This window comes from Neomonachus schauinslandi, chromosome 1 (assembly GCF_002201575.2).
Source record: "Neomonachus schauinslandi chromosome 1, ASM220157v2, whole genome shotgun sequence".
Classification (NCBI taxonomy): domain Eukaryota; kingdom Metazoa; phylum Chordata; class Mammalia; order Carnivora; family Phocidae; genus Neomonachus; species Neomonachus schauinslandi.
This window is the reverse complement of record NC_058403.1, coordinates 160230954-160253654: the sequence shown is the minus strand read 5'-3', so window position 1 is coordinate 160253654 and position 22701 is coordinate 160230954. Positions and strand designations below refer to the sequence as shown.

Below are 22701 nucleotides of genomic sequence, written 5' to 3'. Positions count from 1 at the left end.
CTCATACAATATTCGGTCTTCCTGTCCTCACCATCTCACTTCAGGTCAAGAAAGGGCCAGCCATGACCTCAAGAAGCCAGTCAATGGCTAGATTCCATGCTGTCTGTTTGAGCCTCCTATGTACCCTCCTTCTCCTTTCCACTTCACTACATCCTACTCTCCTTTGTGGAGTACTAAGGCCTCACCTCCTGGAAGCCTCTCTGATTGCCCAGACTCTTAAGACTTGAGCCACTTACCCTGTTCGGAGCTTAGCTCACACAGCTGAGGACACTGGGGCTGCCCCACAACTGTTCTATCTCACAGGCAGCTATTGTTTCTAACTCCTGAGACAGAACATTCAGAAAAGAGCATAAAACATAAATGTAAGGTTTGGAGACTATCGTGTCAGCAGCGTTTTCACGCTCCACCTTGGCTGTGAGCGCCCCATGGTTGGGCACCCCACTGGCTTCTTTCCTGGCACTCGGAGGGCTGAGGGCCCTGTGGGGGCTCCATACAAACTGGCTGGCTGACGTACACAGGCCAGAGCTCAAACTTCAGTGAGCAGACACACGCTGCTGGGGATCCTGACGTGGTGAGTCTGGGGTGCTGCAGGTCTCCATGGCCAACTCTGGGCAACAGGGCTGCAGAATAGGTACACAGAGTAGCTGCCAGGAAACCAGGAAGGAGAAAGGGAGGGTGAGTGTGATGGAGGCCCCAATCCCACACTGGGGCCACGGGCACATCTAGACAAAGTGGAGAGGAAAATCAAGCCACAGAACAAGTTCTGAGGGTCAGGGCATCCTAACTGTCTCCGTACCTAGCCTGTTGGCTCCGGACAGTCCCCAAGCCCTCCAGGACTCTGAACAAGGGGTGTGGGACATGCAGGTGCCCTGGCCGCCTCCAGACCTGAGCCCCTGGTCTCTGAGAGTCTGCATCCCTCATCCTCCTCCAGTCACATTACCCTGAAATGTCTCTTGTGTTAGTCTGCTGAACTGTCACACCCTCTGCATTATTACTGGGGAGCTGGTGAGAAGCTGGGCTGGCTCCCAGCTCTGCCCCTCACTGTGCAAAGTAAATTATACAGGACCAAACAAGGGTTTTCATTTTATTAAACTGTCATGCATCTAAGTTTGTTTTCCTTACTTGACTGCAGGAACTGAGTCTAATGTATTCATTTATTTATTAGTTTTTTCAAGAATATTTACTGAGTACTATTTTATGTGACAGGCGGTAAGGACACAAATGTGAACAGAAGTGTGGCACTGGAGGTGCCTGGGTGGCTCAGTCGGTGAAGCGTCTGCCTTTGGCTCAGGTCATGATCTCAGGGTCCTGGGATGGAGCCCCACCTCAGGCTCCCTGCTCAGCGGGGAGTCTGCTTCTCCCCTGCCCCTCCTCCCACCCCTCATAAGCGCTCTCTCTCTCAAATAAATAAATAAAATCTTAAAAAGAAACGTGGCCCTGCCCTCTTAGAGCTATTCTTACAGGGAAAGGCAACTGGCATGCAAGTAAGCAGAAAAAGAAAGACATAATCACAGCTTGAGATAAGTATGAGGAAGGAAGTAGACAGGAATGCTGCAACCGAGCACTGCAGAGTGAGCAGGGGAGACCTCTTTGAGGAGGTGATATTTAATTTGAAACCCTTAGCCAGCTGTGCAAAGGGTGGGATGAGTGCTTTAGGTGGAGGCAACTGCAAGTGCAAAGACCCTGAAGTGGGTTTGAAGAATGGACAGAACTTGTTTTTGAATCCTTCATGATGCCTGGCCAAAGGCCTTGGAGTTTGTTGATTTTCATTTGATCTGTGATTAACACATGACAATAGAAATGAAATGCCAGGGATTTCAAATCTTTAGAATCTGGTGCCAACACCCAGAATGGCAGACACAAGAGGGGAAGCAGGCCAAAGGGATGGGAAGATGCTGAGTTCAGTTTGGGATGTGCTGAGTCAGAGGTACAGTAGACCCTCTTTATCTTTGGGGGATATGTCTAAAGACTCCCAGAGGATGCCTGAAACCACAGATAGTGCCAAACCCCACATGAGCATACCTTGGAGATATTGTGGGTCTTTCCAGACCATTATAATAAACCAAATATCGCAGTAAAGCTAGTCAAATGAGTTTTTTGGTTTCCTGGTGTATAAAAATTATGTTTACACCATTCTATATTTCTATTAAGTGTGAAAAGCATTACTCTAGAAAACAATGTATTTACAAAATGCTAAGTCGTAATCACTGGCCACAGATCACCATAACAAATACAATAATGATGAAAAGTTTGAAACACTGTGAGAATTACCAAAATGTGACACAGAGACACGAAATGAGTAAATGCTGCTGGAAAAATGGTGCCAACAGACTTGCTTACTGCAGGGTTGTCACAAACCTTCAATTTGTGAAGAATGCAGTACCTGCGAAGTACAACAAAGCAGAGTGCAATAAAACGCGGTATGCCTGTATATAGTATGTATTTTCCTAGGCACACACACCGATGATAAAGTTTAATTTATAAAGTAGGCACAGGGGGTGCCCGAGTGGCTCAGCGGGTTAAATGGCTGCCTTTGGCTCAGGTCATGATCCTGGAGCCTTGGGATCCTGGAGTCCTGGGATCGAGTCCCACAGGGCGTCAGCAGGGAGCCTGCTTCTCCCTCTGCCTCTCCCCCTGCTCATGCAGGCACGTGGGCGCTCTCTCAGATAAATAAATAAATAACATCTTTTTAAAAAAATAAAGTAGGCACAGTAAGAGATCAACAGTAACTAGTAATAAAATAGGACAATTACAATAAAAGTTATGTGAATGTGGCCTCTTTAAAAATACCTTATATGGTACCTTATAGTACTGTACACACCCTGGTTCTTCTTGTGAGGATGTAAGATGATAAAATGCCTACACGATGACATGAAGTGACACAAATGATGTGGGTGCTGTGACCTGTGTTAGGTGACTACTGGCCTTCTGAATCTATGTCAGAAAGAGGATCACTTGCTCCTAGATCAAACTCATCATAGGCAACTGAAACTACGGAAAGCAAAACTGTGAATAAGAGGGGACGACAGTATCTGTGGGCCTTCCAAGAAGGGACCAAAAGGTTAGCTGGAGGCTGGAGTGTGGGGCTGCAGAGAAGGGTCAGACGAGGAAGTCAGCTCTGGGAACAGCACCTGAGTAGGGCTGGCTGCTGGCCTGGAATGGGCTGCCTGAGCAGAGCACAGGATGACGGATGGGGATCGAAGAGCTCGGGCCTTGGGAAGTGAATGCCTGGTGTGGAGGCGCAGAGTTGGATAGTCAGAGAATTATGGAGAGAACCAGGACAGAAGGTAGCCAGTGAAAACCAAGGGAAGAGGGAACTCCCAAGGTGAGAGGCCACCAGAGCTGAGGCTCAGGATGTGAGGCGGACAGAATGGAGACCCTGGCTTATGAGGTCAGGGAGGGTTGTGTAGGGCAGATGTGGGCAGGAAGGGAGGTGGGGGAGTGCGGAAGACGTGAGTATGTCTGTGGGCTGAGGGAGGTCCTAAAGAATCTCTGCAGCCCATCTCCCTCTCCTGTGCTCCGTCTACTGACCTGGTCTAGCTCTTGAGGCTCATTCCCGCCTTCCTGCCTCTGTGTTGCTGTCCTCTGCCCAGAATGCTGTCCCTAGACCCTGCCAGTTCTTGCTGGCTCATGCCATTCAGCTCCCTGCTGAAAGGTTTCCTCCCCGTCATAAAGGCCTTCTCTAAGAAACTAGAAGCCTTCCCCACTGCTGGTCGGAATGTAAAATGGGGCAGCCACTGTGGAAAATGGTATGGCAGTTCCTCAAAAAATTAAAAAGAGAATTACATGATTTAGCAACTCCGCTTCTGGGAACATACACAAAAGAACTGGAAGCAATGTCTTGAAGAGACATCTGTGCACCATGTTCATGGCAGTATTACTCACAATAGCCCAACAGTGGAAGCAACCCAAGTCCCCATCGATGGATGAATGACACACAAAATGTGATGTGTACATACAAGTGGAATATTCTTCAGCCTTAAAAAGGAAGGAAACTGACACAGGCCACAACATGGATATGCCCTGAGGACATTATGCTCAGTGAAATAAACTAGTCACAGAGGGACAAATTCCACATGACCCCATCTCACTTCCATGATGTCCCCAGAGCAGTCAAAATCGTAGAAGCAGAGAGCAGCATGGTGGTTGCCAGGGGCTGGGGAAGGGGGTGCGCAGTTAGTGTTTAATGGGGACAAAGTTTCAGTTTGGGGAGATGAAGAGTTCTGTGGATGGATGGTAGAGATGGTTGTATAACAGGGTGAATGTACTTAATGCCACTGAACTGGACACTTAAAAATAGTCAAGATGGTGGTTTTTTTTTTTTTTTTAAGATTTTTATTTATTTGACAGAGAGAGACACAGCGAGAGAGGGAACACAAGCAGGGGGAGCGGGAGAGGGAGAAGCAGGCTTCCCACGGAGCAGGGAGCCCGATGCGGGGAGCAGGGAGCCCGATGTGGGGCTCGATCCCAGGACCCTGGGATCATGACCTGAGCCGAAGGCAGACGCTTAACGACTGAGCCACCCAGGTGCCCCAAGATGGTGGGTTTTTATGCTATGTGTATTTTAACACAAATTTTTTAATTGGAAAAAAGCCTTCTCTAGCCTCTCCACCTAAATTTCCCCCCTCGTCCCACCCCTGGCGCCCTGCTCCCACCACCAAGGTTTGTTCTGTGTGTTTGATGCTATAGCACTTTCACTGCCTAAACCCACCTTAGGAGCCTTCTAACTGAACATCTCCTTCACTCGAGTAGAAACTCCACCAGGGCAGGGAGGCACCTGGTCTGTCTTATGGCTATTGTATCTTAAGCCCTTGGAAGGGTGCCTGGCACATAGTAGGTGCTCAGTGAGTACTTAGTAAATAAATTTCTGCTGAGAAGAGGGACGGGGAGAAACTGAGTGAGGATACAGAGAGAAGATGCAGAAGGGAGGGAGTTCATGTTTGCCAGGGGACAAGGTTGTCTTCTGGGAAGTAACAGGCTGCAGCCTGAGGAAGCTTCTGCAGGCTTAGGAGGGCCTCCCAGGGACTAGGAGGAGTGAGCACATGCCATGGAGCCAATGTTCAGGGCTGCAAAATGGTTGAGAAGACTGGCATGGAGAAAGCGTGTGTCGACATTTCAGCCAGGTGGGGGACTGGTCTAGTAGAAATAACCAGGGTTCAAGCAGATCGTTAGGGCAAGGTGGTGGGTGCAAGGCCCAGACCAGGCCGCCTGGACCATGCATGCAGCCAGGGAAAAGAGGACCTGTCTGGGCGGGGCCCGGGAGGGCATCATGGCAGGACAGGCCTGTTCCAGAGGACAGGGCAAACTTCGGCCTGTGCTCGAGGGTGGACCCGTTGGGGAAATGTGGTGACAACAGGACTCAGACAAAGGGAGGAGGAGGTGGAGGGACAAGGTGGCTCAGAGAGGCCACGAACTCCTGGGCTGGTCTACAGGGAACTGGTATTTAGCTTGAAAAGTCTCGGTTAGTCTGAAAACCGGGCTTGCTGTCAGGGAGGAGTGACATGCCAAGACAGCCTTTGTCTCCTTTCACAGCTGGATCTGTTTTTATGTCCTTCTTGCTTTTCCTTTTTTGCCCCCTCTTTCCTTTAACCCACACCCCCTGAATATCTCTGAGTGGAAGAGAGGGAGAAGTCTCACCTGTCTCAGACAGGCAGGTGGACAGCTGGGTTCAGCTTCCGGTCCTGCTCCAAGTCTCTCTCTGATGCAGCCACCTCAAAACATCGGGAAGACTGGAGCTCACCACCTCACATCTGTTTTTACATCAAACTCTAGGAAGCGTGGGGCTCACCCCAAACACGCCTCCTGAGGCCCGGGGAAAGCAATTCCACTATCATTCACACCTTCCCTAGGTCTGCTCCTTGGAGGTGGCTGGAAATGGGAAATCTGGCTCCTTTTCCCTGCTCCATGTGGTGGAGGCACAGAGCGGGAGAGGTCTTTGCCTTCTGGGGAAGTAGACTTTTCAGAGACGGTGGAAGATGAAAGAATGAGGAGTGAATGCTCCTTCTCCCCACCCCCCCAGACCACCCAAACTTCTACAGCAAGAAGGAGCCAGGAAAGATTGCTCCCTCCAGAAATCTCCCTTCACAGCTGCACATGGCCCGGCAGTTGGCGAACTCTCCCACACTGAGGGCTGCCAGGAGGAGGTGCACTGTCACGGCCTCTTGGGGGTCACTGTGGCAGCAGGTATGAAGACTGAAAATGCGCCTCTCTGAGCCACCAATCCCCTTGTGAGATCTACCCTAGAGAGAAGCATGTGCATAAGGAGGTGTGTGAACAAGTGCAATGTAATACTGTTGGTAGAGCCTAAAAATTAGAAACACTGTAAAGGTCCCTCAGCAGGGGGATAGCAAAACAAAGGACAGCATACCCATAAATGGGAATACCATACAGCAGTTAAAAAAAAAATCAGAACACTCTGTAGCAATATGCAAAAATCTCTGTAAGATACCAGTGAGTGAATGCAACCAAGTTACGCCAGGTTTCTTACAGTTTGATATGATTCAACATATGTAAACGACGACTCCACAAAGAATACCTAATCCATTTTCCACTCATACTGAATGATACACATAGGTGAATACAGGGAAAAGGTTCTGGAAGATACACACCAAACTGCATACCACAGCTACCTCCTTGGGGACACAGGAACTAGGAATGAGTACCCCAGGGCATCTAACCCTCACCTGTAATGACTTCACACTTTATGAGGAGAATCCAGCAGAGCATGCCTCGTGCAACGAAAACTTGATTTTTAAAGGTGATTGCCACTGTGGTTCATTATGAAAGCCTCGAGGGCAGAAGGGAAGGGATGCTCAGTACATCTGCTAGGTGAGAAGGCTGGGCTCCCAAGGGCGAACTGACCAGCCACGAGGAGTCTACACCCACGCTTCTCCGTCTGTGCTCTCAGAGTGACAGAATGCTAGCGGGCCCTGCCTTTGGCTGGCCACTGATTGGTTCTCTGTAGCTCTGGTTCCAGGGCACATAAGGGGTCCCTGTCCCAGGCAGGAGCTGCTTCAGTTCTGCAACCCTGCCGTTATCACTGAGCTTGACTGGACCCTGTGCAGGGTGCTTCCCTGTCCTACCACGGTCCCACCCACTCTGACCTTTGTGTGTTTTACTGCATGCCAGGCATTCGTCTCCTCATATTTATTTATTCTCAGAACTACTGTGAAGTAGGCACCACTATTGTTTTCCCAGTCTCACAGAAGGGGAAACGGAGGAACAGAGTGCTTAAGAAATTGTCCATTTGCTAGTGACTCAGCCAGCAAGCGTCAAAGCTGAGTTTGAACCTCTCATTCCCTATGCTACCCCACCTCCTGCAAGCTCCCGGGGGTGTCCATGCAGCGGCCCAGAGATCACAAGGCTGGGAAACTGAACCAGATGACCACCAATGTCCAGGGCCCTAGGACTTCATGTCTTTGCAATGGTCCTGAGCAAACAGGACCCTCCCTTCTCCCTCTCTGCCTCCCAGACAGGAACAACAGATAGTTATTATGCCCCTACTATGTGCTGGCACTTTTACATCAGTGCCCTCATTCAACCCTCCCACAGCCCAGTTACTATTCATGTTCTCATTTTACAGATGGGGAAGTTGAGGTCCTATAATGGGAAGTGACTGGCCAGTGGTTACACAGCTGGAGGAGGAGATGCAGGTGGTCCCAGAGGAAGGTTTAACAGAGAACCTGGTGCTATGGTGGGGAACCAGCACCAGGTGGGGGACCCTGAGATACAGAAAGTATGCCCCACTGCTCTGTCAGCCCTTCATCTCTTCCTGGCCTGGTACCCAGACCCAATTCCCAACTTCAGAGTGGGGACCAAATCCCAAATAGCAACTATCTTTTTGCTCCCAGGCTCCGCGACTCCAGGGGATGCCCAGAAAAGCCACAATCATCTCTAACTGGCACCACTAACTCAAAGCTCCTTTCCCTTGCCCTCAAGGAGGCAACAGTTCTTTTGGGGGAGAGGAGAAGAAGTGGAGAGGTAAGAGAAGTCTTCCAGGGCTACAGGGGGAAAACAAACAAACACAGGGCTTGGAGCCAGTCAGACCTGGTTTTGAGTCCAACCCCTTCAATCACTAGCAGAGTGGTCTTGGGCAATTTACTTAATTTCTGTGTCTACCACCACACCACAGGGGTGGTGGTATTGACCTTGAACTGGTTACAAGGAGTGAAAGAGGCATGGATTGCGGAAGACAATACACTCTATCTAGAGACGGAGAGGAAGGGTCAGAAGCCACACGGGCGAAGGACTGAAGAGGAGCTGGGTGGGAAAACCCCTTTCAGCATTCCCATAGCCCTGCGGGGGGGAACTTTATGAAGACCCTGAGCAGAGAGATAAATGAACTGAAATCAGGGTATGAAAACAAAATGAAAGACCTGACCATTTAGACAAAGCTTGGCAAGTGCCAGGCACTTCTGCTGAGCGCTTCGCAGGAGCAGTCTTTAATCAACGTGATACGCGTACGCCAGCCTTGGAAGGAGAGGATGACAAAGAGTGGGAGACAGACACCAGATGAGGTGCCCGAAGGAGGCTAGTCAGGTAGGAGGTGATGCTCCTTGGCCTCCCCAGCTACTCCTCTGCAGACAGGTGGGGCCCAGAAGATGGGGTGGGGGAAATGTCAAGCTGGTCTCAACCTTCCTAGCCTGTCTCCCTGCAGCTGGGGTGTCCCTCGGGGTCTAAATTCCTGGCCCCCAGCACCTCATGGTGTTTGCTGGATGACACAGAGTAACAGCCGTGTGATCCTGGGCAAGTTTTTCACTTCTCTGTTTCGGGACAAACCCAAGCTCCAAGAAGCAGTGTGTGGAAGGACTACAATAAGCCAGCGGGTGGAAGTGAGGCACAGGCTCCCATGCACCCTAGGCGAGCATATATAATTATCACCATGCCCCAGTGCCCACTAAGAGGTCTGGGCTGCCACTGTGACTTGGTCCCTACACCAGGGACCCAACTCACCGTCTGCCTCCAGACAAACAACAGCTCTTCTCTCAGCCCCTAAGCACCACCGCAGGGTACGGGAAACCAACTTTCATTCCAAAACTGTCTTCAGTTAATGAAACTCACACACTTCCCTTAACTGTCCTCATGATTCCCACTTCACAGATGAGGAAACTGAGGTCCAGATGCCTGAGGTCATTAGAATCCAGGTCTGTCTTGATCCAAACCATGCAGTTCTATTTCACTTCATCCCCAAGGGCTCTGGGAAGCCCCAAACTTCCTGAGACCCAGAAGTCAGCAGGAGCATTCACCCCACATCACCAGTGCAGGGCCCCGTGTCTCCTCATGCTTCTTACCGCTGCAGCCTCAGCTGTGCCGTGACTCGGCCTCTGTATCCAACCTGGGGCCAGCCGTTGGGAAACAGCTCCCTCCTCACCAACAGGGGGTACGCTGGTCATCACCGTCCTTTCTCGGCCTGTACATCTCTGACTCCCCACAACCCACTGGCCCCTTGCCCACAGCGGGGCACCCTACCTTGTGGGTGAGGCTGGGGTCTCTTGGAGCACTCTCCTCCTCCTCCGAGCTTCCCTGTTCTTCATCCGATGATAGGTCCTCTTTGGGGGCTGCCACCGAGATGGGGCAGACCTTATAAGGTTCTGTGTAGGCGCTGGGGTCAGAGCAGAGGAAAGAGAGGGTCAGAGCTCCTTGTCCAGCAAAGGCAAAGTGAATACACCAGGGGCCCTATTAATGCCACAAGCCATTAACGAGTGCTCCGTGTGCAAAGCTCCATGCCTGCCCTCCATGGGGACCTAGAACTGACTAAGACACGAGCCCAACCGTCCCTACATGCTCCCACTCCAGCCATCCTGGCCTCCTCGTAGTTCCCTGAATGTACCATGCTCTTTGCTGCCTAAGTGCCCTTACACATGCTAAGACAGACCTGTCTCTCTGTTAGATACGAGGCAGGCTGTGATGCTGGAGGGTACAAATAATTACTGTGAGGGCAGGAGATGTTCAATCTGATTGGTCCGGCAGTCTGGACTGGCCTGGTCAGGCAGCAGAGTCCGTTCCCAAGGTGGCCATGTCCTCTGGGCCTGAATGAGGGATGCAGTGATGCAGTACGCTCCAGGATGTGCATTCTAGACCCTGGTCCCTGCCTTGTCATCAGCTAGATCATGGACAAGACACAACTCAGGGTATCAGTTTCCACCTTGGGGGATAATGATACCTATTTCGTCTTCTTGGCTGGTGCTGTGAGGATCAATGCTTGCACAGGTGAGATAATAAACTCATATGTATACGACTATGACTATGACCTAGGCATTGCCATTAATTAATTAACCACACTTATTCAATACATGTTTATTGATTGCCTGCTTTATGCCAGGCATAGAGATAGGCAGAGGGTAACACAGTGGCAAATAAAGCAGACACGGTCCCTGTTTCAAAAAAGGAACCACGAATATACAAGCATAAATTATGATACGTGAAGGAGAAGAGGAATAATAAGGGGGAACTGTTTGGACAGGTCAGAGAGGACTGCTCTGAGGCTGTGAGCAGGAGGAGAAGGAGCTCTGTGACAGAACAGGGAAGTTTCCAGGAGAAGCAGCATGTGACAAACCAACCTGGAGTAGAAGAACCCTCCTTTCTCTGACTTCAAAACTATCCCCACGGAGGAGGCTCTAACCCCATGACAACCACCTCCTTGCTCTGCTTTCTGCTCCGGGTCTCCCTCTCCACCCAGCAGAGTGGTTGCTTCACAACAGGCATCAGGCCACGCTCCTCTCCTACTTGGAAACCTTCAATAGCTCTCTCCTGCCATGGGCAATGTGGTTCCAGACAACTTCTCACAAAATTTCTGCTCACACTCAAAATCCAGGCATTTGGTCTTACTAAATTCTTTTTTTATTTTTATTTTTTATTTTTTTAAAGATTTTATTTATTTATTTGAGAGAGAGAATGAGAGACAGCACGAGAGGGAAGCGGGTCAGAGGGAGAAGCAGACCCCCCCTTTTTTTTTTTTTTTCTAAATTCTTTTTTTTAAAAAATTCTGTTTATTTATTTGAGAGAGAGAGAGAGAGCAAGCATGAGCAGGAGGAGCAGAGGGAGAGGGAGAGAGAATCTCAAGCAGACTCCATGCTGAGCGCGGAGCCTGATGCGGGGCTCAATCTCACGACCTGAGCTGAACCAAGAGTCAGATAGTCAACCAACTGTGCCACCCAGGTACCCCGGCCTTATTAAATTCTAATCAAATACTTATTTCTGCCCTCTGGGAATCCCATAGCGAGGTGCAGGAATAATGGATGGACGGATGGACGGACGGACTGGAGGAGAGGAGGGAGCATCCAATTGCTGGAGTGGCTGGGCCAGTGTTAGCCCAGGCCTCACGTGGGCAGGGACACTGTTCTTACCTCAGGGAGAAGCATGGCCAGGGTAGGGGGTATCAGGACTAGAGAAACTGAGCCTTAGGCTACAGAGGCACTAGGGGCCACCTTGGAGCTCTTTCTCAACTACTGCAGGAGCCAGAACCAGGGATACCTATCTCCAGGACACCTGGAACCCGAGAAACAAGGGGCTGTGTCAAGAGCAGGACAGGCATCCCCCGGTCCACACTGGGGCCATGAGGTCAGACCCATCAGGGACAAGGTGGCCTATTCCTGCCTGGGCTTCCGTGGACAAACTGTGTGTGGCAGCAACTGTAGTCTGCTCTTGTGTGCAGATACATAAACTAAGTCCTGACCCGGGCTGAGCCATAATTCACTCTACTATCCAACTGGCTACCCTTCTGAGCAGACCTCTTTCTTCTTTTTCAGAATTGACTTTGTTGTCCTTTTCTTTCAAACCATGAGAGCAAACAGTGGATTTGCAGCAAGCCCTATACCACCGCCGAGGTGTAAAAAGGCTTGTGAGCACCTCCCCTCCTAGGACCCCCCTACACCTCCTTCACTGCCCCTTTCTACACTGCCAGGGGCCACTGGGGGTCAGAGGAACACCACACTTGCTTTAGGGAGCTCAGAGCCTCCTTCAGGAAAGTGACTGCATAGACCAGTCTCCTGGAGGAGCCCCAGCTCCCTTCCCTCTAGAGCCTCGAGTCAATTTGCACCGTGTGTGTCCAAAGACAGTGAGTGGAGGCTTTCTCCCCCTGCAAGAGGAATGACCACATTAAGCCCCAGCAGGAGCCCATTATGCTCTGTGGAGGATAACTAGTAGTGGTGAGGGATGGAGCAGTTAACTGTGTCCTTGGACGGTTCTTCCTCCATATTAAGGAAAAGAAGGTAGATGCCAGGCCTCTCTAAAATGCACTGTGCAGGAGGGAAGGATTCCCAGCCAAGCCTCCCACGGGTGAAGGGTATCACCATCTTCCCAGGCAGCAAGCTGGAAATCTCAGCATTTCCTCGCATAGCCAGCTTCTACTTGAACACAAAACCTCTCCCGAATTTACCTTTAAGTCTTCTCTGACTCCACTGGCATCTGTCATAGCTCTGTGGCCCAAGCCATCTCTTGCCTGGACGTCTGTGACGATTGCTTTCCTGTTCTCTCCCATTCCACCCTGGCTGGCCTCCAATCTGTTCCCCACCCAGCAGCCAGAGGAAACCTCCTCAAAACCCAATCTGATTGTGTCACCCTCTCGCTTAATTGTTCAGGGATATTCTGGTGCCATTGGGATTCAGCCCCAACAGCTCAGGCTGTCGGGCGAGGCTCTGCTCGACTTGGGATGTAAAAAAGTGGGTGCCCTTGGGCCTTGAGGTTGCCAGCACTGGATGCTACCTAAGGCCAAGCAGAGGGTTGGATTCCACAAAACAGAGCCATGGGTGACACTGGGGAGACTGTCATGGAAGCCAAACCCCCAGAAAGGGGGGGGGTTGGCTCAAGGTCACGTGGCAAATCTGGACCAATACACATTGCCTCAGAGAATGGCTCTCCCTCATCAGAATGCCTGATCCCATTTTAGAGATATGAAAACAGAGGCCCAGTCAGGTTCCCACAGTGCACCAATGTGTGGAGCTGGGTCTCAGGTTACCAGGCAAAATGGGGCTTTGTTTTTATTGTCTGTGTTATTATTTTATTTTCTGTTTGAGAGGTGGTAATGGGCAGAGATTAGAGCTCATACTCTTGAGTCAGATTGCCTGCATTCAAAGTCTGTCTCAGCTCAGTACTGGCTGTGTTTAACTTCACCAAGCCTCAGGGGTGCCTAATTCACTGAGCTGTTGGGAGGATTCAATGAGTTACATAATGTAAGACACTTAGAACCATGCCCAACACATAACTCACTAAATGGGAGCTCTCTCCATTACCAGTTCAGCTCTAGCTGCATACAGCTGTTCTACTATTTACCTACTATTGTCTTTTTTTTTTTTTGAAGATTTTATTTATTTATTTGACAGAGAAAGACACAGCGAGAGAGGGAACACAAGCAGGAGGAGCGTGAGAGGGAGAAGCAGGCTTCCCGTCGAGCAGGGAGCCTGATTTGATGCCCGATCCCAGGACCCTGGGATCACAACCTGAGCTGAAGGTAGACACTTAACGACTGAGCCACCCAGGCGCCCCTACCTACTGTTGTCTTTAAGTCGACTCATTTTTAACATATGCTAACACTATGACCTCACCCCAAGTGATAACACCCATGAAATCACAGTATGTGACTTCACATAATTATTACTCCATAACAGTTTGACTAACATTATGTTGCTCACCACTGGAGACCCACAGACCTCACAGAGATAAACACAGTTAACTCTGACCCACCGACCATCCATCTGAAACCAACCTCAGCTATGGCCAGAAATGTGGCTCATGATCTTTTATTCTACTTCCTCTGACTTCAGTTTTCAAGAAAGATCTAGAATGGAATTCAGGAGACAAAGGTTTGGGTGTTATGATATTTCTGATTCATTTATTTCACTGTCCTATTTAGGGATTGTGAACACAACAATGTAGATAAACTGTCACTAAAAATATGCTTTCACAATGTAAAAGAGCAAGTATAATCCAGTGCCTTTGCAGATTCAATGGAAGTTGTAGTGACAGACCTGATTTTGGATAGAAGTCATTCACTTAATAAGCAAAGAAAATATTCTACCACCACAAGGGTCAACAGAGCTGCCCCTACAGATCCTTCATATTTGCTACCAGGCTGATCTTCAAATACAGAGAAGAAAACAGCTCTGAGGAATGTTTTTGACAACTTCCACCCAAATGTTCCAACAGGCCCTAGTAGAACTTGTGTCCTGTGTAACCACTTCTTCCCTTGGGGAAACAGACTCGGAACCGTGACACATCCCATCCATCTCACCAGTCTGTCAACATAAACCTCTCAGATGGGTCCTTTGCAAAGGCTGTGACACTCTGTATTTTTAGCTGCATGGTTCCTGTCTGTTTTTTCAGTCATTCAAAAAAAAAAAAAAAAAACCTATTAAGAATCCTTTGTGTTTTAGACTCTAAACTACAGGTACTGGTGAACAAATAGATATTATGGATAATGCCCATTATAATCATAACTGAAATGCTGTCTCCAGATAGCTTATTTGACCATAACAATATATTACATATGAGAAAGCCTTCTAAACCCACCCACCTACCCATCTATATATTCTTTCATGTACTTACCCATTCATGCATCCATCCCTCCACCCATTGATTCATCTATCCAACCACCCATCCACTTAGCCATCCATCCGTGCATCCATTTGTTCACCCGCCCTTCTGGCCATCCTTCTATCTCCATCCAATCATCCGTCTCTCACTTATTCAACAAATAGGAATTAGCATGTACTTCAAGGAGCTAACACATGGAGAAGTTAAAGATGACTAAAGCACTATCTCTGGTCTCAAAAAAAGTACAGTGCAGAAGTACTAGTCAAGAGGGTGGGCTCAGAAGTCAGGCTGATTGGTTTGAATCCCAGCTCTATCACTTCAAGCAAGTTACTTAACCTTTCCATGCCTTCGGTTTTTGTGTGTTTGTTTTTAAATCTGTAAATCAAGGGAGATGACACATGCCAGGAAAAATCAGCAAAAGGGTTAGGCAGTCAGGACTGTAAGTTTAGAGACCAAGTGGCCTGGAACTCTGGCATCAGATCAGAGTAGAGTCACTCTGTGACTTCGGGCAAGTCACCCAATCTCTCTGTTTCCCATCTGTAAAGTGGGGATGACTATGTAGGTTCATTGTGGGATTAAATGAGAACACGAAGGGGAAAGCTGCCACTGCCTGGCATGCAGTAGGTCCTTTCTGGCCAGCCCACAAAAGGGCCAAATTCTAAACCCCCAGTCTAGTCTCCACAGAGCTGTATCCTCCCTCTGAGTCGATCTGTGTTTTAAAAGCAACATAAATTAAAGCTGCCCAGAGCTCATTACCTTAAATGACCCTCCAAATGAGCACAGTCCTTTCCAGCAGCCTAGAGTCGTAAAAGGACATGTGCATCCAACGTGGGGGGACAAACAGTTTGTAACCCAGCCCAGGGCTGTCCAGCTCTGCCCATTAAATCCCGTCCTAGTGACACTCACTGAGAGCCATAACCCTAAGCACAGCCAGAATGGGTTAATAACTCATAAAAAAGGAACGCTTGCCTCACTGAGAAACTGTCGGTGGGCACTCTGGCCCCAGACTCCATCCTTGCTCGTACAATGATATGTATGAAGGAGGCCAGATTGCAGATGTAACATCCTTTGGCTCCTCTGACATAGGCTGGGACCGTTGTGAAGTTTGCCAGCTCAGCGAGGAAGGGCAGGGGGCTTCAGGGCTGCTCGCTGGGAGCTGGAAAGTTAGAGATGGAGGAGACAAGATGACTACCCTAATTAGCAGAGCAGCTGAAAGACCTTGGAAGTGGACGGAGGGAAGGGCTGGCTGCACAACCAGGGATTTCCAAACCCTCAGACATTCAAGCCTGCCCCCTGCCTACTCCCCACACCCCCTCACCTCCAGGCACCTTCACAGTTCACTTGATCCCTCCAGACCTTCCCCAGGTGACACCTTCTGCTCTGAGACTTCCTTGTCACTCAGAATTGACCCCTCCCATGTCCCCCTGCCTCAAAGGGACATTGAGACTTTGACAGATAGAGATATCATCTGCACTGTAACTGGGAACCTTCCATCTGATACAGTGGAAACTGCTTAAGATGGGGGTCAGAGACCCAGGAGTCCTGGATTCACAACTAACCCAATGCATGATCTGGGCTACATGACTGTCAAGGTGGGCCTCAGTTTCCACACCTGTAAAATGCAGGTGGAGAACCAGACCCCCAGGCATGTGAAGCCATGTGCTGAGACCAGATGGCATGCATCCCACAGCCTAAAAGCAGCTGCCTGTCTGTCTCCGCACCACTGGAGTGAATCTCTGCTTTGTTCCCTCTTGGAGGGAATGCATCCTGCACCCAGGGTCAGCCAAGGGATAGCGCTTGTAATGGTTCCCAGAAACATGATTGAAGGAGAGGCTTTTTTAAAAATTCAATTTCCATCTTTCACTAAGTAAAAACAGAAGTCCATCCTTGCTCTCCGTCCTGACATCCCCACCCCTCTTCTTGAAATACAGCATCAATGGTTTGGAAGAATTTGTTTTCTTGTTACAATAGTTTTACTGAGATATAATTCACATATCATAAAATTTTGCTCTTTTAAAGTGTACAATTCAGAGCTTTTAGTGTATCCACAGAATTGTGCAACCATCATCACTACTTAATTTTAGAACATTTTCATCAACCCCAAAAGAAACTCCATACCATTCAGTAGTCAATCAGTAGGACTGGCCCCCAATTCCAGGCAACCACTAATTTACTGTCTGTCTCTATGGATTTGTCTTATTCTGGACATTTCATATAAATGGAATCCTACAACCCTTTTGTGTGTAGCTGCTTTAACTTTGCATAATGTTTTCAAGGTTCATCAATGGTATAGCGTGTATCAGTACTCATTCCATTTCATGGCCAAATAATACTGCACTCTAAGTCTGTACCACGTTTTGTTTTTCCATTCACCTATGGATAGACATTTTGATTGCTTCCACTTTTTGGCTATTATGAAGAGTGCTTCTATGAACATTCATGTGAAAGTTTTTTTATGTGGACATATGTTTTCATTTCTCTTGCATCTATATATAGGAGTAGAACTGCTAGGTCATATGGTAACTCTATGTTTAAGATTTTGAGGAACTGCCAGACTGTTTTTTGGCCGTACCATTTGACATTCCCACTGGCAATGTTGAGGGTTTCAATTTCTCAACATCCTCATCAATACTTGTTATTGTCTATCTTTTTAATTTTAGCCTTCCCAGTGGGTTTGAAGTGGTTTTATAGGGATTTTAAAGGAATTTTGTTCTCCTTGATTCCAGTTCAGCCTCCTCCTGCTCCAAACAAACATCTTTCTTATCTAGCCACAGGGAAACATAACTGTTAACTATGAAGGCTTTCTTTTCAGATAATCCATGAAAATTCACAGGTCCAGGGGGAAAAATTTAATACTTTTGGAAGATCTGCAGAAGCTCCATAAAATGACAGACTAATATAGAGAGGTAACATACTAGAGAAAAATCATCAGTCAGAGCCCCAAACTCATTGGAGTGATCATCTCTCAGGTTCCAGCTTTGGGAAGCAGTTAGTACCCTTCTGTAACTTGAGGGGATGAAGACAGCAGAGGAAGAGTCCTGCATTTCTGGCCCTTAGCAGTAGCCACACTGGCAGTCTTACCTGCTACAATCACCTGAGCTAAAGGCCAGGGCTGAATTAACCAGGCAGAGTTCCTCAAGGTCACACAGACCCAGGTTCTAGTCCTACCTCTGCGACCAGCTTGCTGTGTGACACTGGGTGGGCCCTTTCCTCTCTCTGGACCTCAGCTTCCTCATCTGTAAAAAAGGGAGTTAGAGGACCTCTAAAGGCCCTTCCCACCACGACGTTCTGTGACTTTATGTCCAAGGGGGTCCTCCCCGAAGCTGAGGAACTCTGTCCTAGTGAATCCTGCACATGTCTGCCTTCCTCAGCCATTACATGCAGCCAAACCACCGACTCACTGGCCCATGCACACCTCTTGCTACCCCCCCACCCCCGAAGTCTACACACACACCAGCTCTTTCAGGAAGCCTTCTGCACCTCTCCTGCTGGAAGGGGCTCCCATCACAGTTTACATTTTGTGACTACAATTATTTATGTTCCCATATTAGCTTCCCCATCAGCCACAGTTCTTTCAGGGAGGGGGATCCTCAGCTTGCTGTGCACTCTGCATCTTCCATGATGGCACACAGTGGGTGCACAACAAACATGTGCTGAACGACTCATCCTACCCCAGCTAATTTATCTGACTCCCCACTAGCCTGTCAGTGACGGCCTCCGCATTCCTCCCTATTCAGCAGGTGCTCAACACCTTTGGTAGAAATGGTACCAGCAGGGGCTGGCACCACTGAGAATGCTGTGGCCAGCCAAGTCTTAATGGATAAACGGGCTTTCTTACTAATTAGGCCCTCATTTTATATTACCTTGAGAATGGCCGTGGGGTAGGGGTTGGAAGAAGCACCCTGTGGGGTGGCTCTTGTTCAGCCATCGGTTCAGTGGATGCTGAAAGCTGGTGGCTGGGATTGCCTCAGTTTCCTCACCTGGAAGATGGGCTCCACCGCTGCCGGTCCGAAGCACCCAGCCCAGAGCAGGAGGAGACTGGGACACATTGTTCTCCTATCACCTCTGCTCTGGGATTCGGAATAAGTGAGAACACAGGAGGGGCAGAGGGAGGGGAGCCAGCGCGCCCACCTCAGGAAGCTGGAGAGGCTGTGGTGGCGGGAGGTTCATGAAGAACACTGTGATTCTATAACCACACACCATGTCTGAAGCTGCCAGGAGCTAGGAGGGGGGTCCTCTGCGGCTTCTTTGGATGGTGGTCTGAGAAACAATCCCCTTCTCCCCGCCTTCCCTTCCACGAGGACGTGGCTAGCCAATAATAACTGGGGCAGCCGCAGTAGTAGCAGACGTAGGGCCAGTGACTTGGGTGCTACTTCCTATGTGCCAAGTACTTCACCAATTCTTCCCAACCACTGTATCCTGTGGGTTATTACCATGCCCACTGCATAGCTGGGGAGGCAAGCACACACGGGAGGGGTGCGAAGCTGGGACCTGGTTCAGAGCCTGCCCTTCCAAAGACTCATCTCTCCTGCTTCCACACTGCAGAAGCAGCAGTGAAGGGTCACTGAGTGGTGTGCTGGACATGCCTCAGGCAGTACCCCACCGATCCTCTCAACCACTTAACGAGGCGAGTGTCGTTATCCTCCTCACTTCTCATTTGGAGAAACTGAGGCTCTGTGAGGGTAAGTGACTTCCCCAAGGTCCACTCTGCTATTCCCCCTTCCACCAACCCAGACAGAACCACAGGTGGACCTCAGCTGGACCCACGTTCATTCTTCTGGTTCACTGTCGCCTTCTCTGTGCTGGGGAGACAGGTACGAGAATGTACGAGAAGTGCCAGGACACACAGTGTCCACAGTGCAACAACACAAGGAGGGTGGAGGGCAAGGGCTTTTCTTTTTTATTTTATTTATTTTATTTTTTTTAAGATTTTATTTATTTATTTGAGAGAGAGAGACAGAGAGAGAGCATGAGAGGGGGGAGGGTCGGGAGGGTCAGAGGGAGAAGCAGACTCCCTGCTGAGCAGGGAGCCGGATGCGGGACTCGATCCAGGGACTCCAGGATCATGACCTGAGCCGAAGGCAGTCGCTTAACCAACTGAGCCACCCAGGCACCCTTTTTTTTTTTTTTTAAGATTTTATTTATTTATTTGAGACAGAGAGAATGAGAGACAGAGAGCATGAGAGGGAGGAGGGTCAGAGGGAGAAGCAGACTCCCTGCCGAGCAGGGAGCCCGATGCGGGACTCGATCCCGGGACTCCAGGATCATGACCTGAGCCGAAGGCAGTCGCTTAACCAACTAAGCCACCCAGGCGCCCGGCAAGGGCTTTTCTGACCCACATAAACACATGAGTCACGTGTGGCCAGCGTGGGACATCTGCATGGGGGACACAGAGGGAATCAATCACACAAAGCCAGACAGAAACAAACACACTAAGGCTCGGACCCAGCAGGGAAGGTGATATAGGCAAGGGAAACACCACTGGACCGACCAGATGCACAACCACACACACACACACACACACACTCATCGCATGACTCATCTTGTGGCCTTGCTGAACTGTATCTTTCTCTTTTGCCCCAAACAGGGAAGAAGCATTTTCAGAGAAATGCCACCTTTTGCCAAAAGATCCTTTAAGATCCTATAAATCCGTCTTGCTTCTCTAGGGCAGGGACTGCCTTCCAGGAACAATGCCTGGGAAATGTCTGCTGACCTGATTCCGTCATACTGGTCAGGCCTAGGGCCGTGGCTGATGGGTTCTCCTCTCTAGACCCAGGTCCAACCTAACCTCCCACTCCAGGAAGCCTTCCCTGACCACTGAGACAGGTCTACTGGGAAACTAATGAGGCTTAAGCTTCAGGCCCCACACCCGCATGGGTCCCTTTCAAGGCTCTGTAGATAAATATTCTTCGTTGTACATTTTTTGTCTTAAAGAGACTCCACAGATTGCATAAGCTTCACAGCCTGCCCCTGCCTGGCCACACCTGCTTACAGAAGAGGCTCAGCTCCCCTCGACATGCCCCTGTACCCACGGACACCCCTCTTCTGGCTATACGGCCTTAGCTTTTCACATGTTTTCTCTCCCTCCCCAAACTGTGAGCTCCTTCCTGCCAGCCAAGAGCACTGAACTCTGCATAGAACAGGTGCTCAATTAACACCTGCTGGCTTTCATTGCTCATGGGGATGGGGGAGAGCACCTCCAGCCAGGCTCCTCCCGGCATGCCCGAACACGTGTGGACTTGGAGCACTCCAGAATCAGAGCGGCCCTGCCCAGCACAGGCACAGCAGTGCACGGCGGATGCCCACACTGCCTCACCTGACACAGCCCACATTCCTTGAAGGTCTACCCCATGCCTGGCACCGGGGACGCAGAGGTGAACGAGAGCCTTCTTATCTGCTCCTCAGGCACTCGCAGCCTAGTGGGAAAGCAGACAGATCAACAGGAGACGAGGTGGTGCGTGCTGTGAGGAAGGAGCTCAGACAAAGGACTCCTAAACCTCTGTGTGCGTGCTGAGGAGGGAGTCACAGGAGGGCTCCAGCCCAGGATGAGACTGAGCTGAGTCTGAAGGTTGAGCAGGAGACAAAGAAAAGAGAGTAGTGGTAGGGGAGAACATTCCAGGGTAGCTTATGTAAAAGCACAGCGGGGAGAAATGCTGGGTCCTGTGTGCAGGGAACCAGGATCACCCACTACTTGGCAAGGAGAGCTGGCCGAAGAGACTGGCAAGGCAGCAGACCTCTCCGATCAGGGCTAAGGCACCTGAACCGCGGGCTCCAGGAATAACGGGGAGCCAGAGAAAGGTTTTAGCCATGGAAGGACCTGCCTAGTTTTGCTCCCTGGAGAGTTCACCCTGGCCACTTGTGAACAGCAGTGGGAGACGCTGGAGGCTGGGAGACCAGAGAAGGCTAGTGGGAGCCGGGGAGGGGGGTGAATGGTGAGGCTTGGGTTCAGGCAAGCCTGTGGGACTTAACATACGATTATCCTCATTTCACAGAGGAGAGATGGAGGCTCCAAGGTAATGGGAGATTTGTTCAGGGAGACACAGCCAGCAAGTGGCAGTTCCAAGATTAAATCCAGGTCTCCCATCCCTAACTATAATCCTTATTTCTTACAAGTGTGAAATCAGGTATGTGAAAGCAACACAGTGCCTGACACCTGCAGGGACTCAATGAATGTTAGTTCCCTTTCCAATTCTTATTCAGGCTTAAAAATAATAGCCTGTACTCCCAGTATAATCAATACAGGGAGTATTTTTAACAAAATTTCCATTTACACACACTTCTTAAGGACCACTTCTGTGGCATAAATGAAGCCACTCTGCACTCCCTGGGTTACAGGGCCGAAGCGGGGGCTGGCCTGTTCTTTACTCGTCTTGCTTCTCACAGCTGGACTGCGGGCCACACGAAGGCAGTGAGCTTGCTATACATATGTTAGGGCTGCAGCAAGTGCCCATTTAACAGGTGTGGGAAATTGAGGTCCAGGGCGGGAAGGACTAAAGGCAGATCTCCTGGTATCCAGCTTAGTGCTCTTTCCACTGCTCCCAGGAGCCTCCCCCAGGAGGAGGGGGTCAGCTGGCCTGGCGTTTTGGAGGCAGGCAGGGTGTGGCAGTCTTGGAGGGAAGAGGCCAGGGAGGGGCAAGGCTGCCTGGGAAGTGGGACCTTTCCCTTCAACAACAACAAAAAGTCTCGTCCTTGGGGTGGGAAGAGGGGCACCCGCCCTCAGCCCTCCCACCAGCGCCCAGACACATCTTCTGGGCTCCTAGAGGCTGGCTGCCCCTCCTCCACCCACCTCCCAGGCCTTGTCCTGCATTTCCTGTAAATACCGACACTTCCTCCCCTGGGAGGGCTTGGCAGTGCTGGGGCCACACCCGGCTGGCCTGCCACACAATGGCTGGGCCCCTCCACACCCCAGAGAAATGCCACCCTTTGCTAGAGCTGGCCAATCCAATGCTCCCATGACAAAGGGGGGCAAAGTGAGGTTTGGGCAGGGGGAGAAGTTTGCCCCAGGCTGCACAGCAAGTCTGTAGCAAAATGCAGGGTCACGCCTCACTCATCTCTATACCCCAACACCGTCTACACTGCCTGCCACAGGTTGAGTCCTGGAAGTGAAAATGCTGGTTAGGAGCAGACTCTGGAGCCAGCCCCACCTGGGTTTCCAAAACCCAGTTCTCTGCC

At 50.0% G+C, this 22701-nt stretch overlaps 1 protein-coding gene across 2 annotated transcripts in view; it reads right to left on the bottom strand.

Annotated features, from left to right (window-relative positions):
• FGD5 (FYVE, RhoGEF and PH domain containing 5) overlaps positions 1 to 22701 on the bottom strand; it is a 110869-nt gene that overhangs the window by 59227 nt on the left and 28941 nt on the right. For both annotated transcript variants that reach the window (XM_021694943.2, XM_044916289.1), the window contains exon 2: positions 9469 to 9601. In XM_021694943.2, the coding sequence (XP_021550618.2) occupies positions 9469 to 9601 (133 nt within the window). The remainder of the gene's footprint in view (positions 1 to 9468; positions 9602 to 22701) is intronic.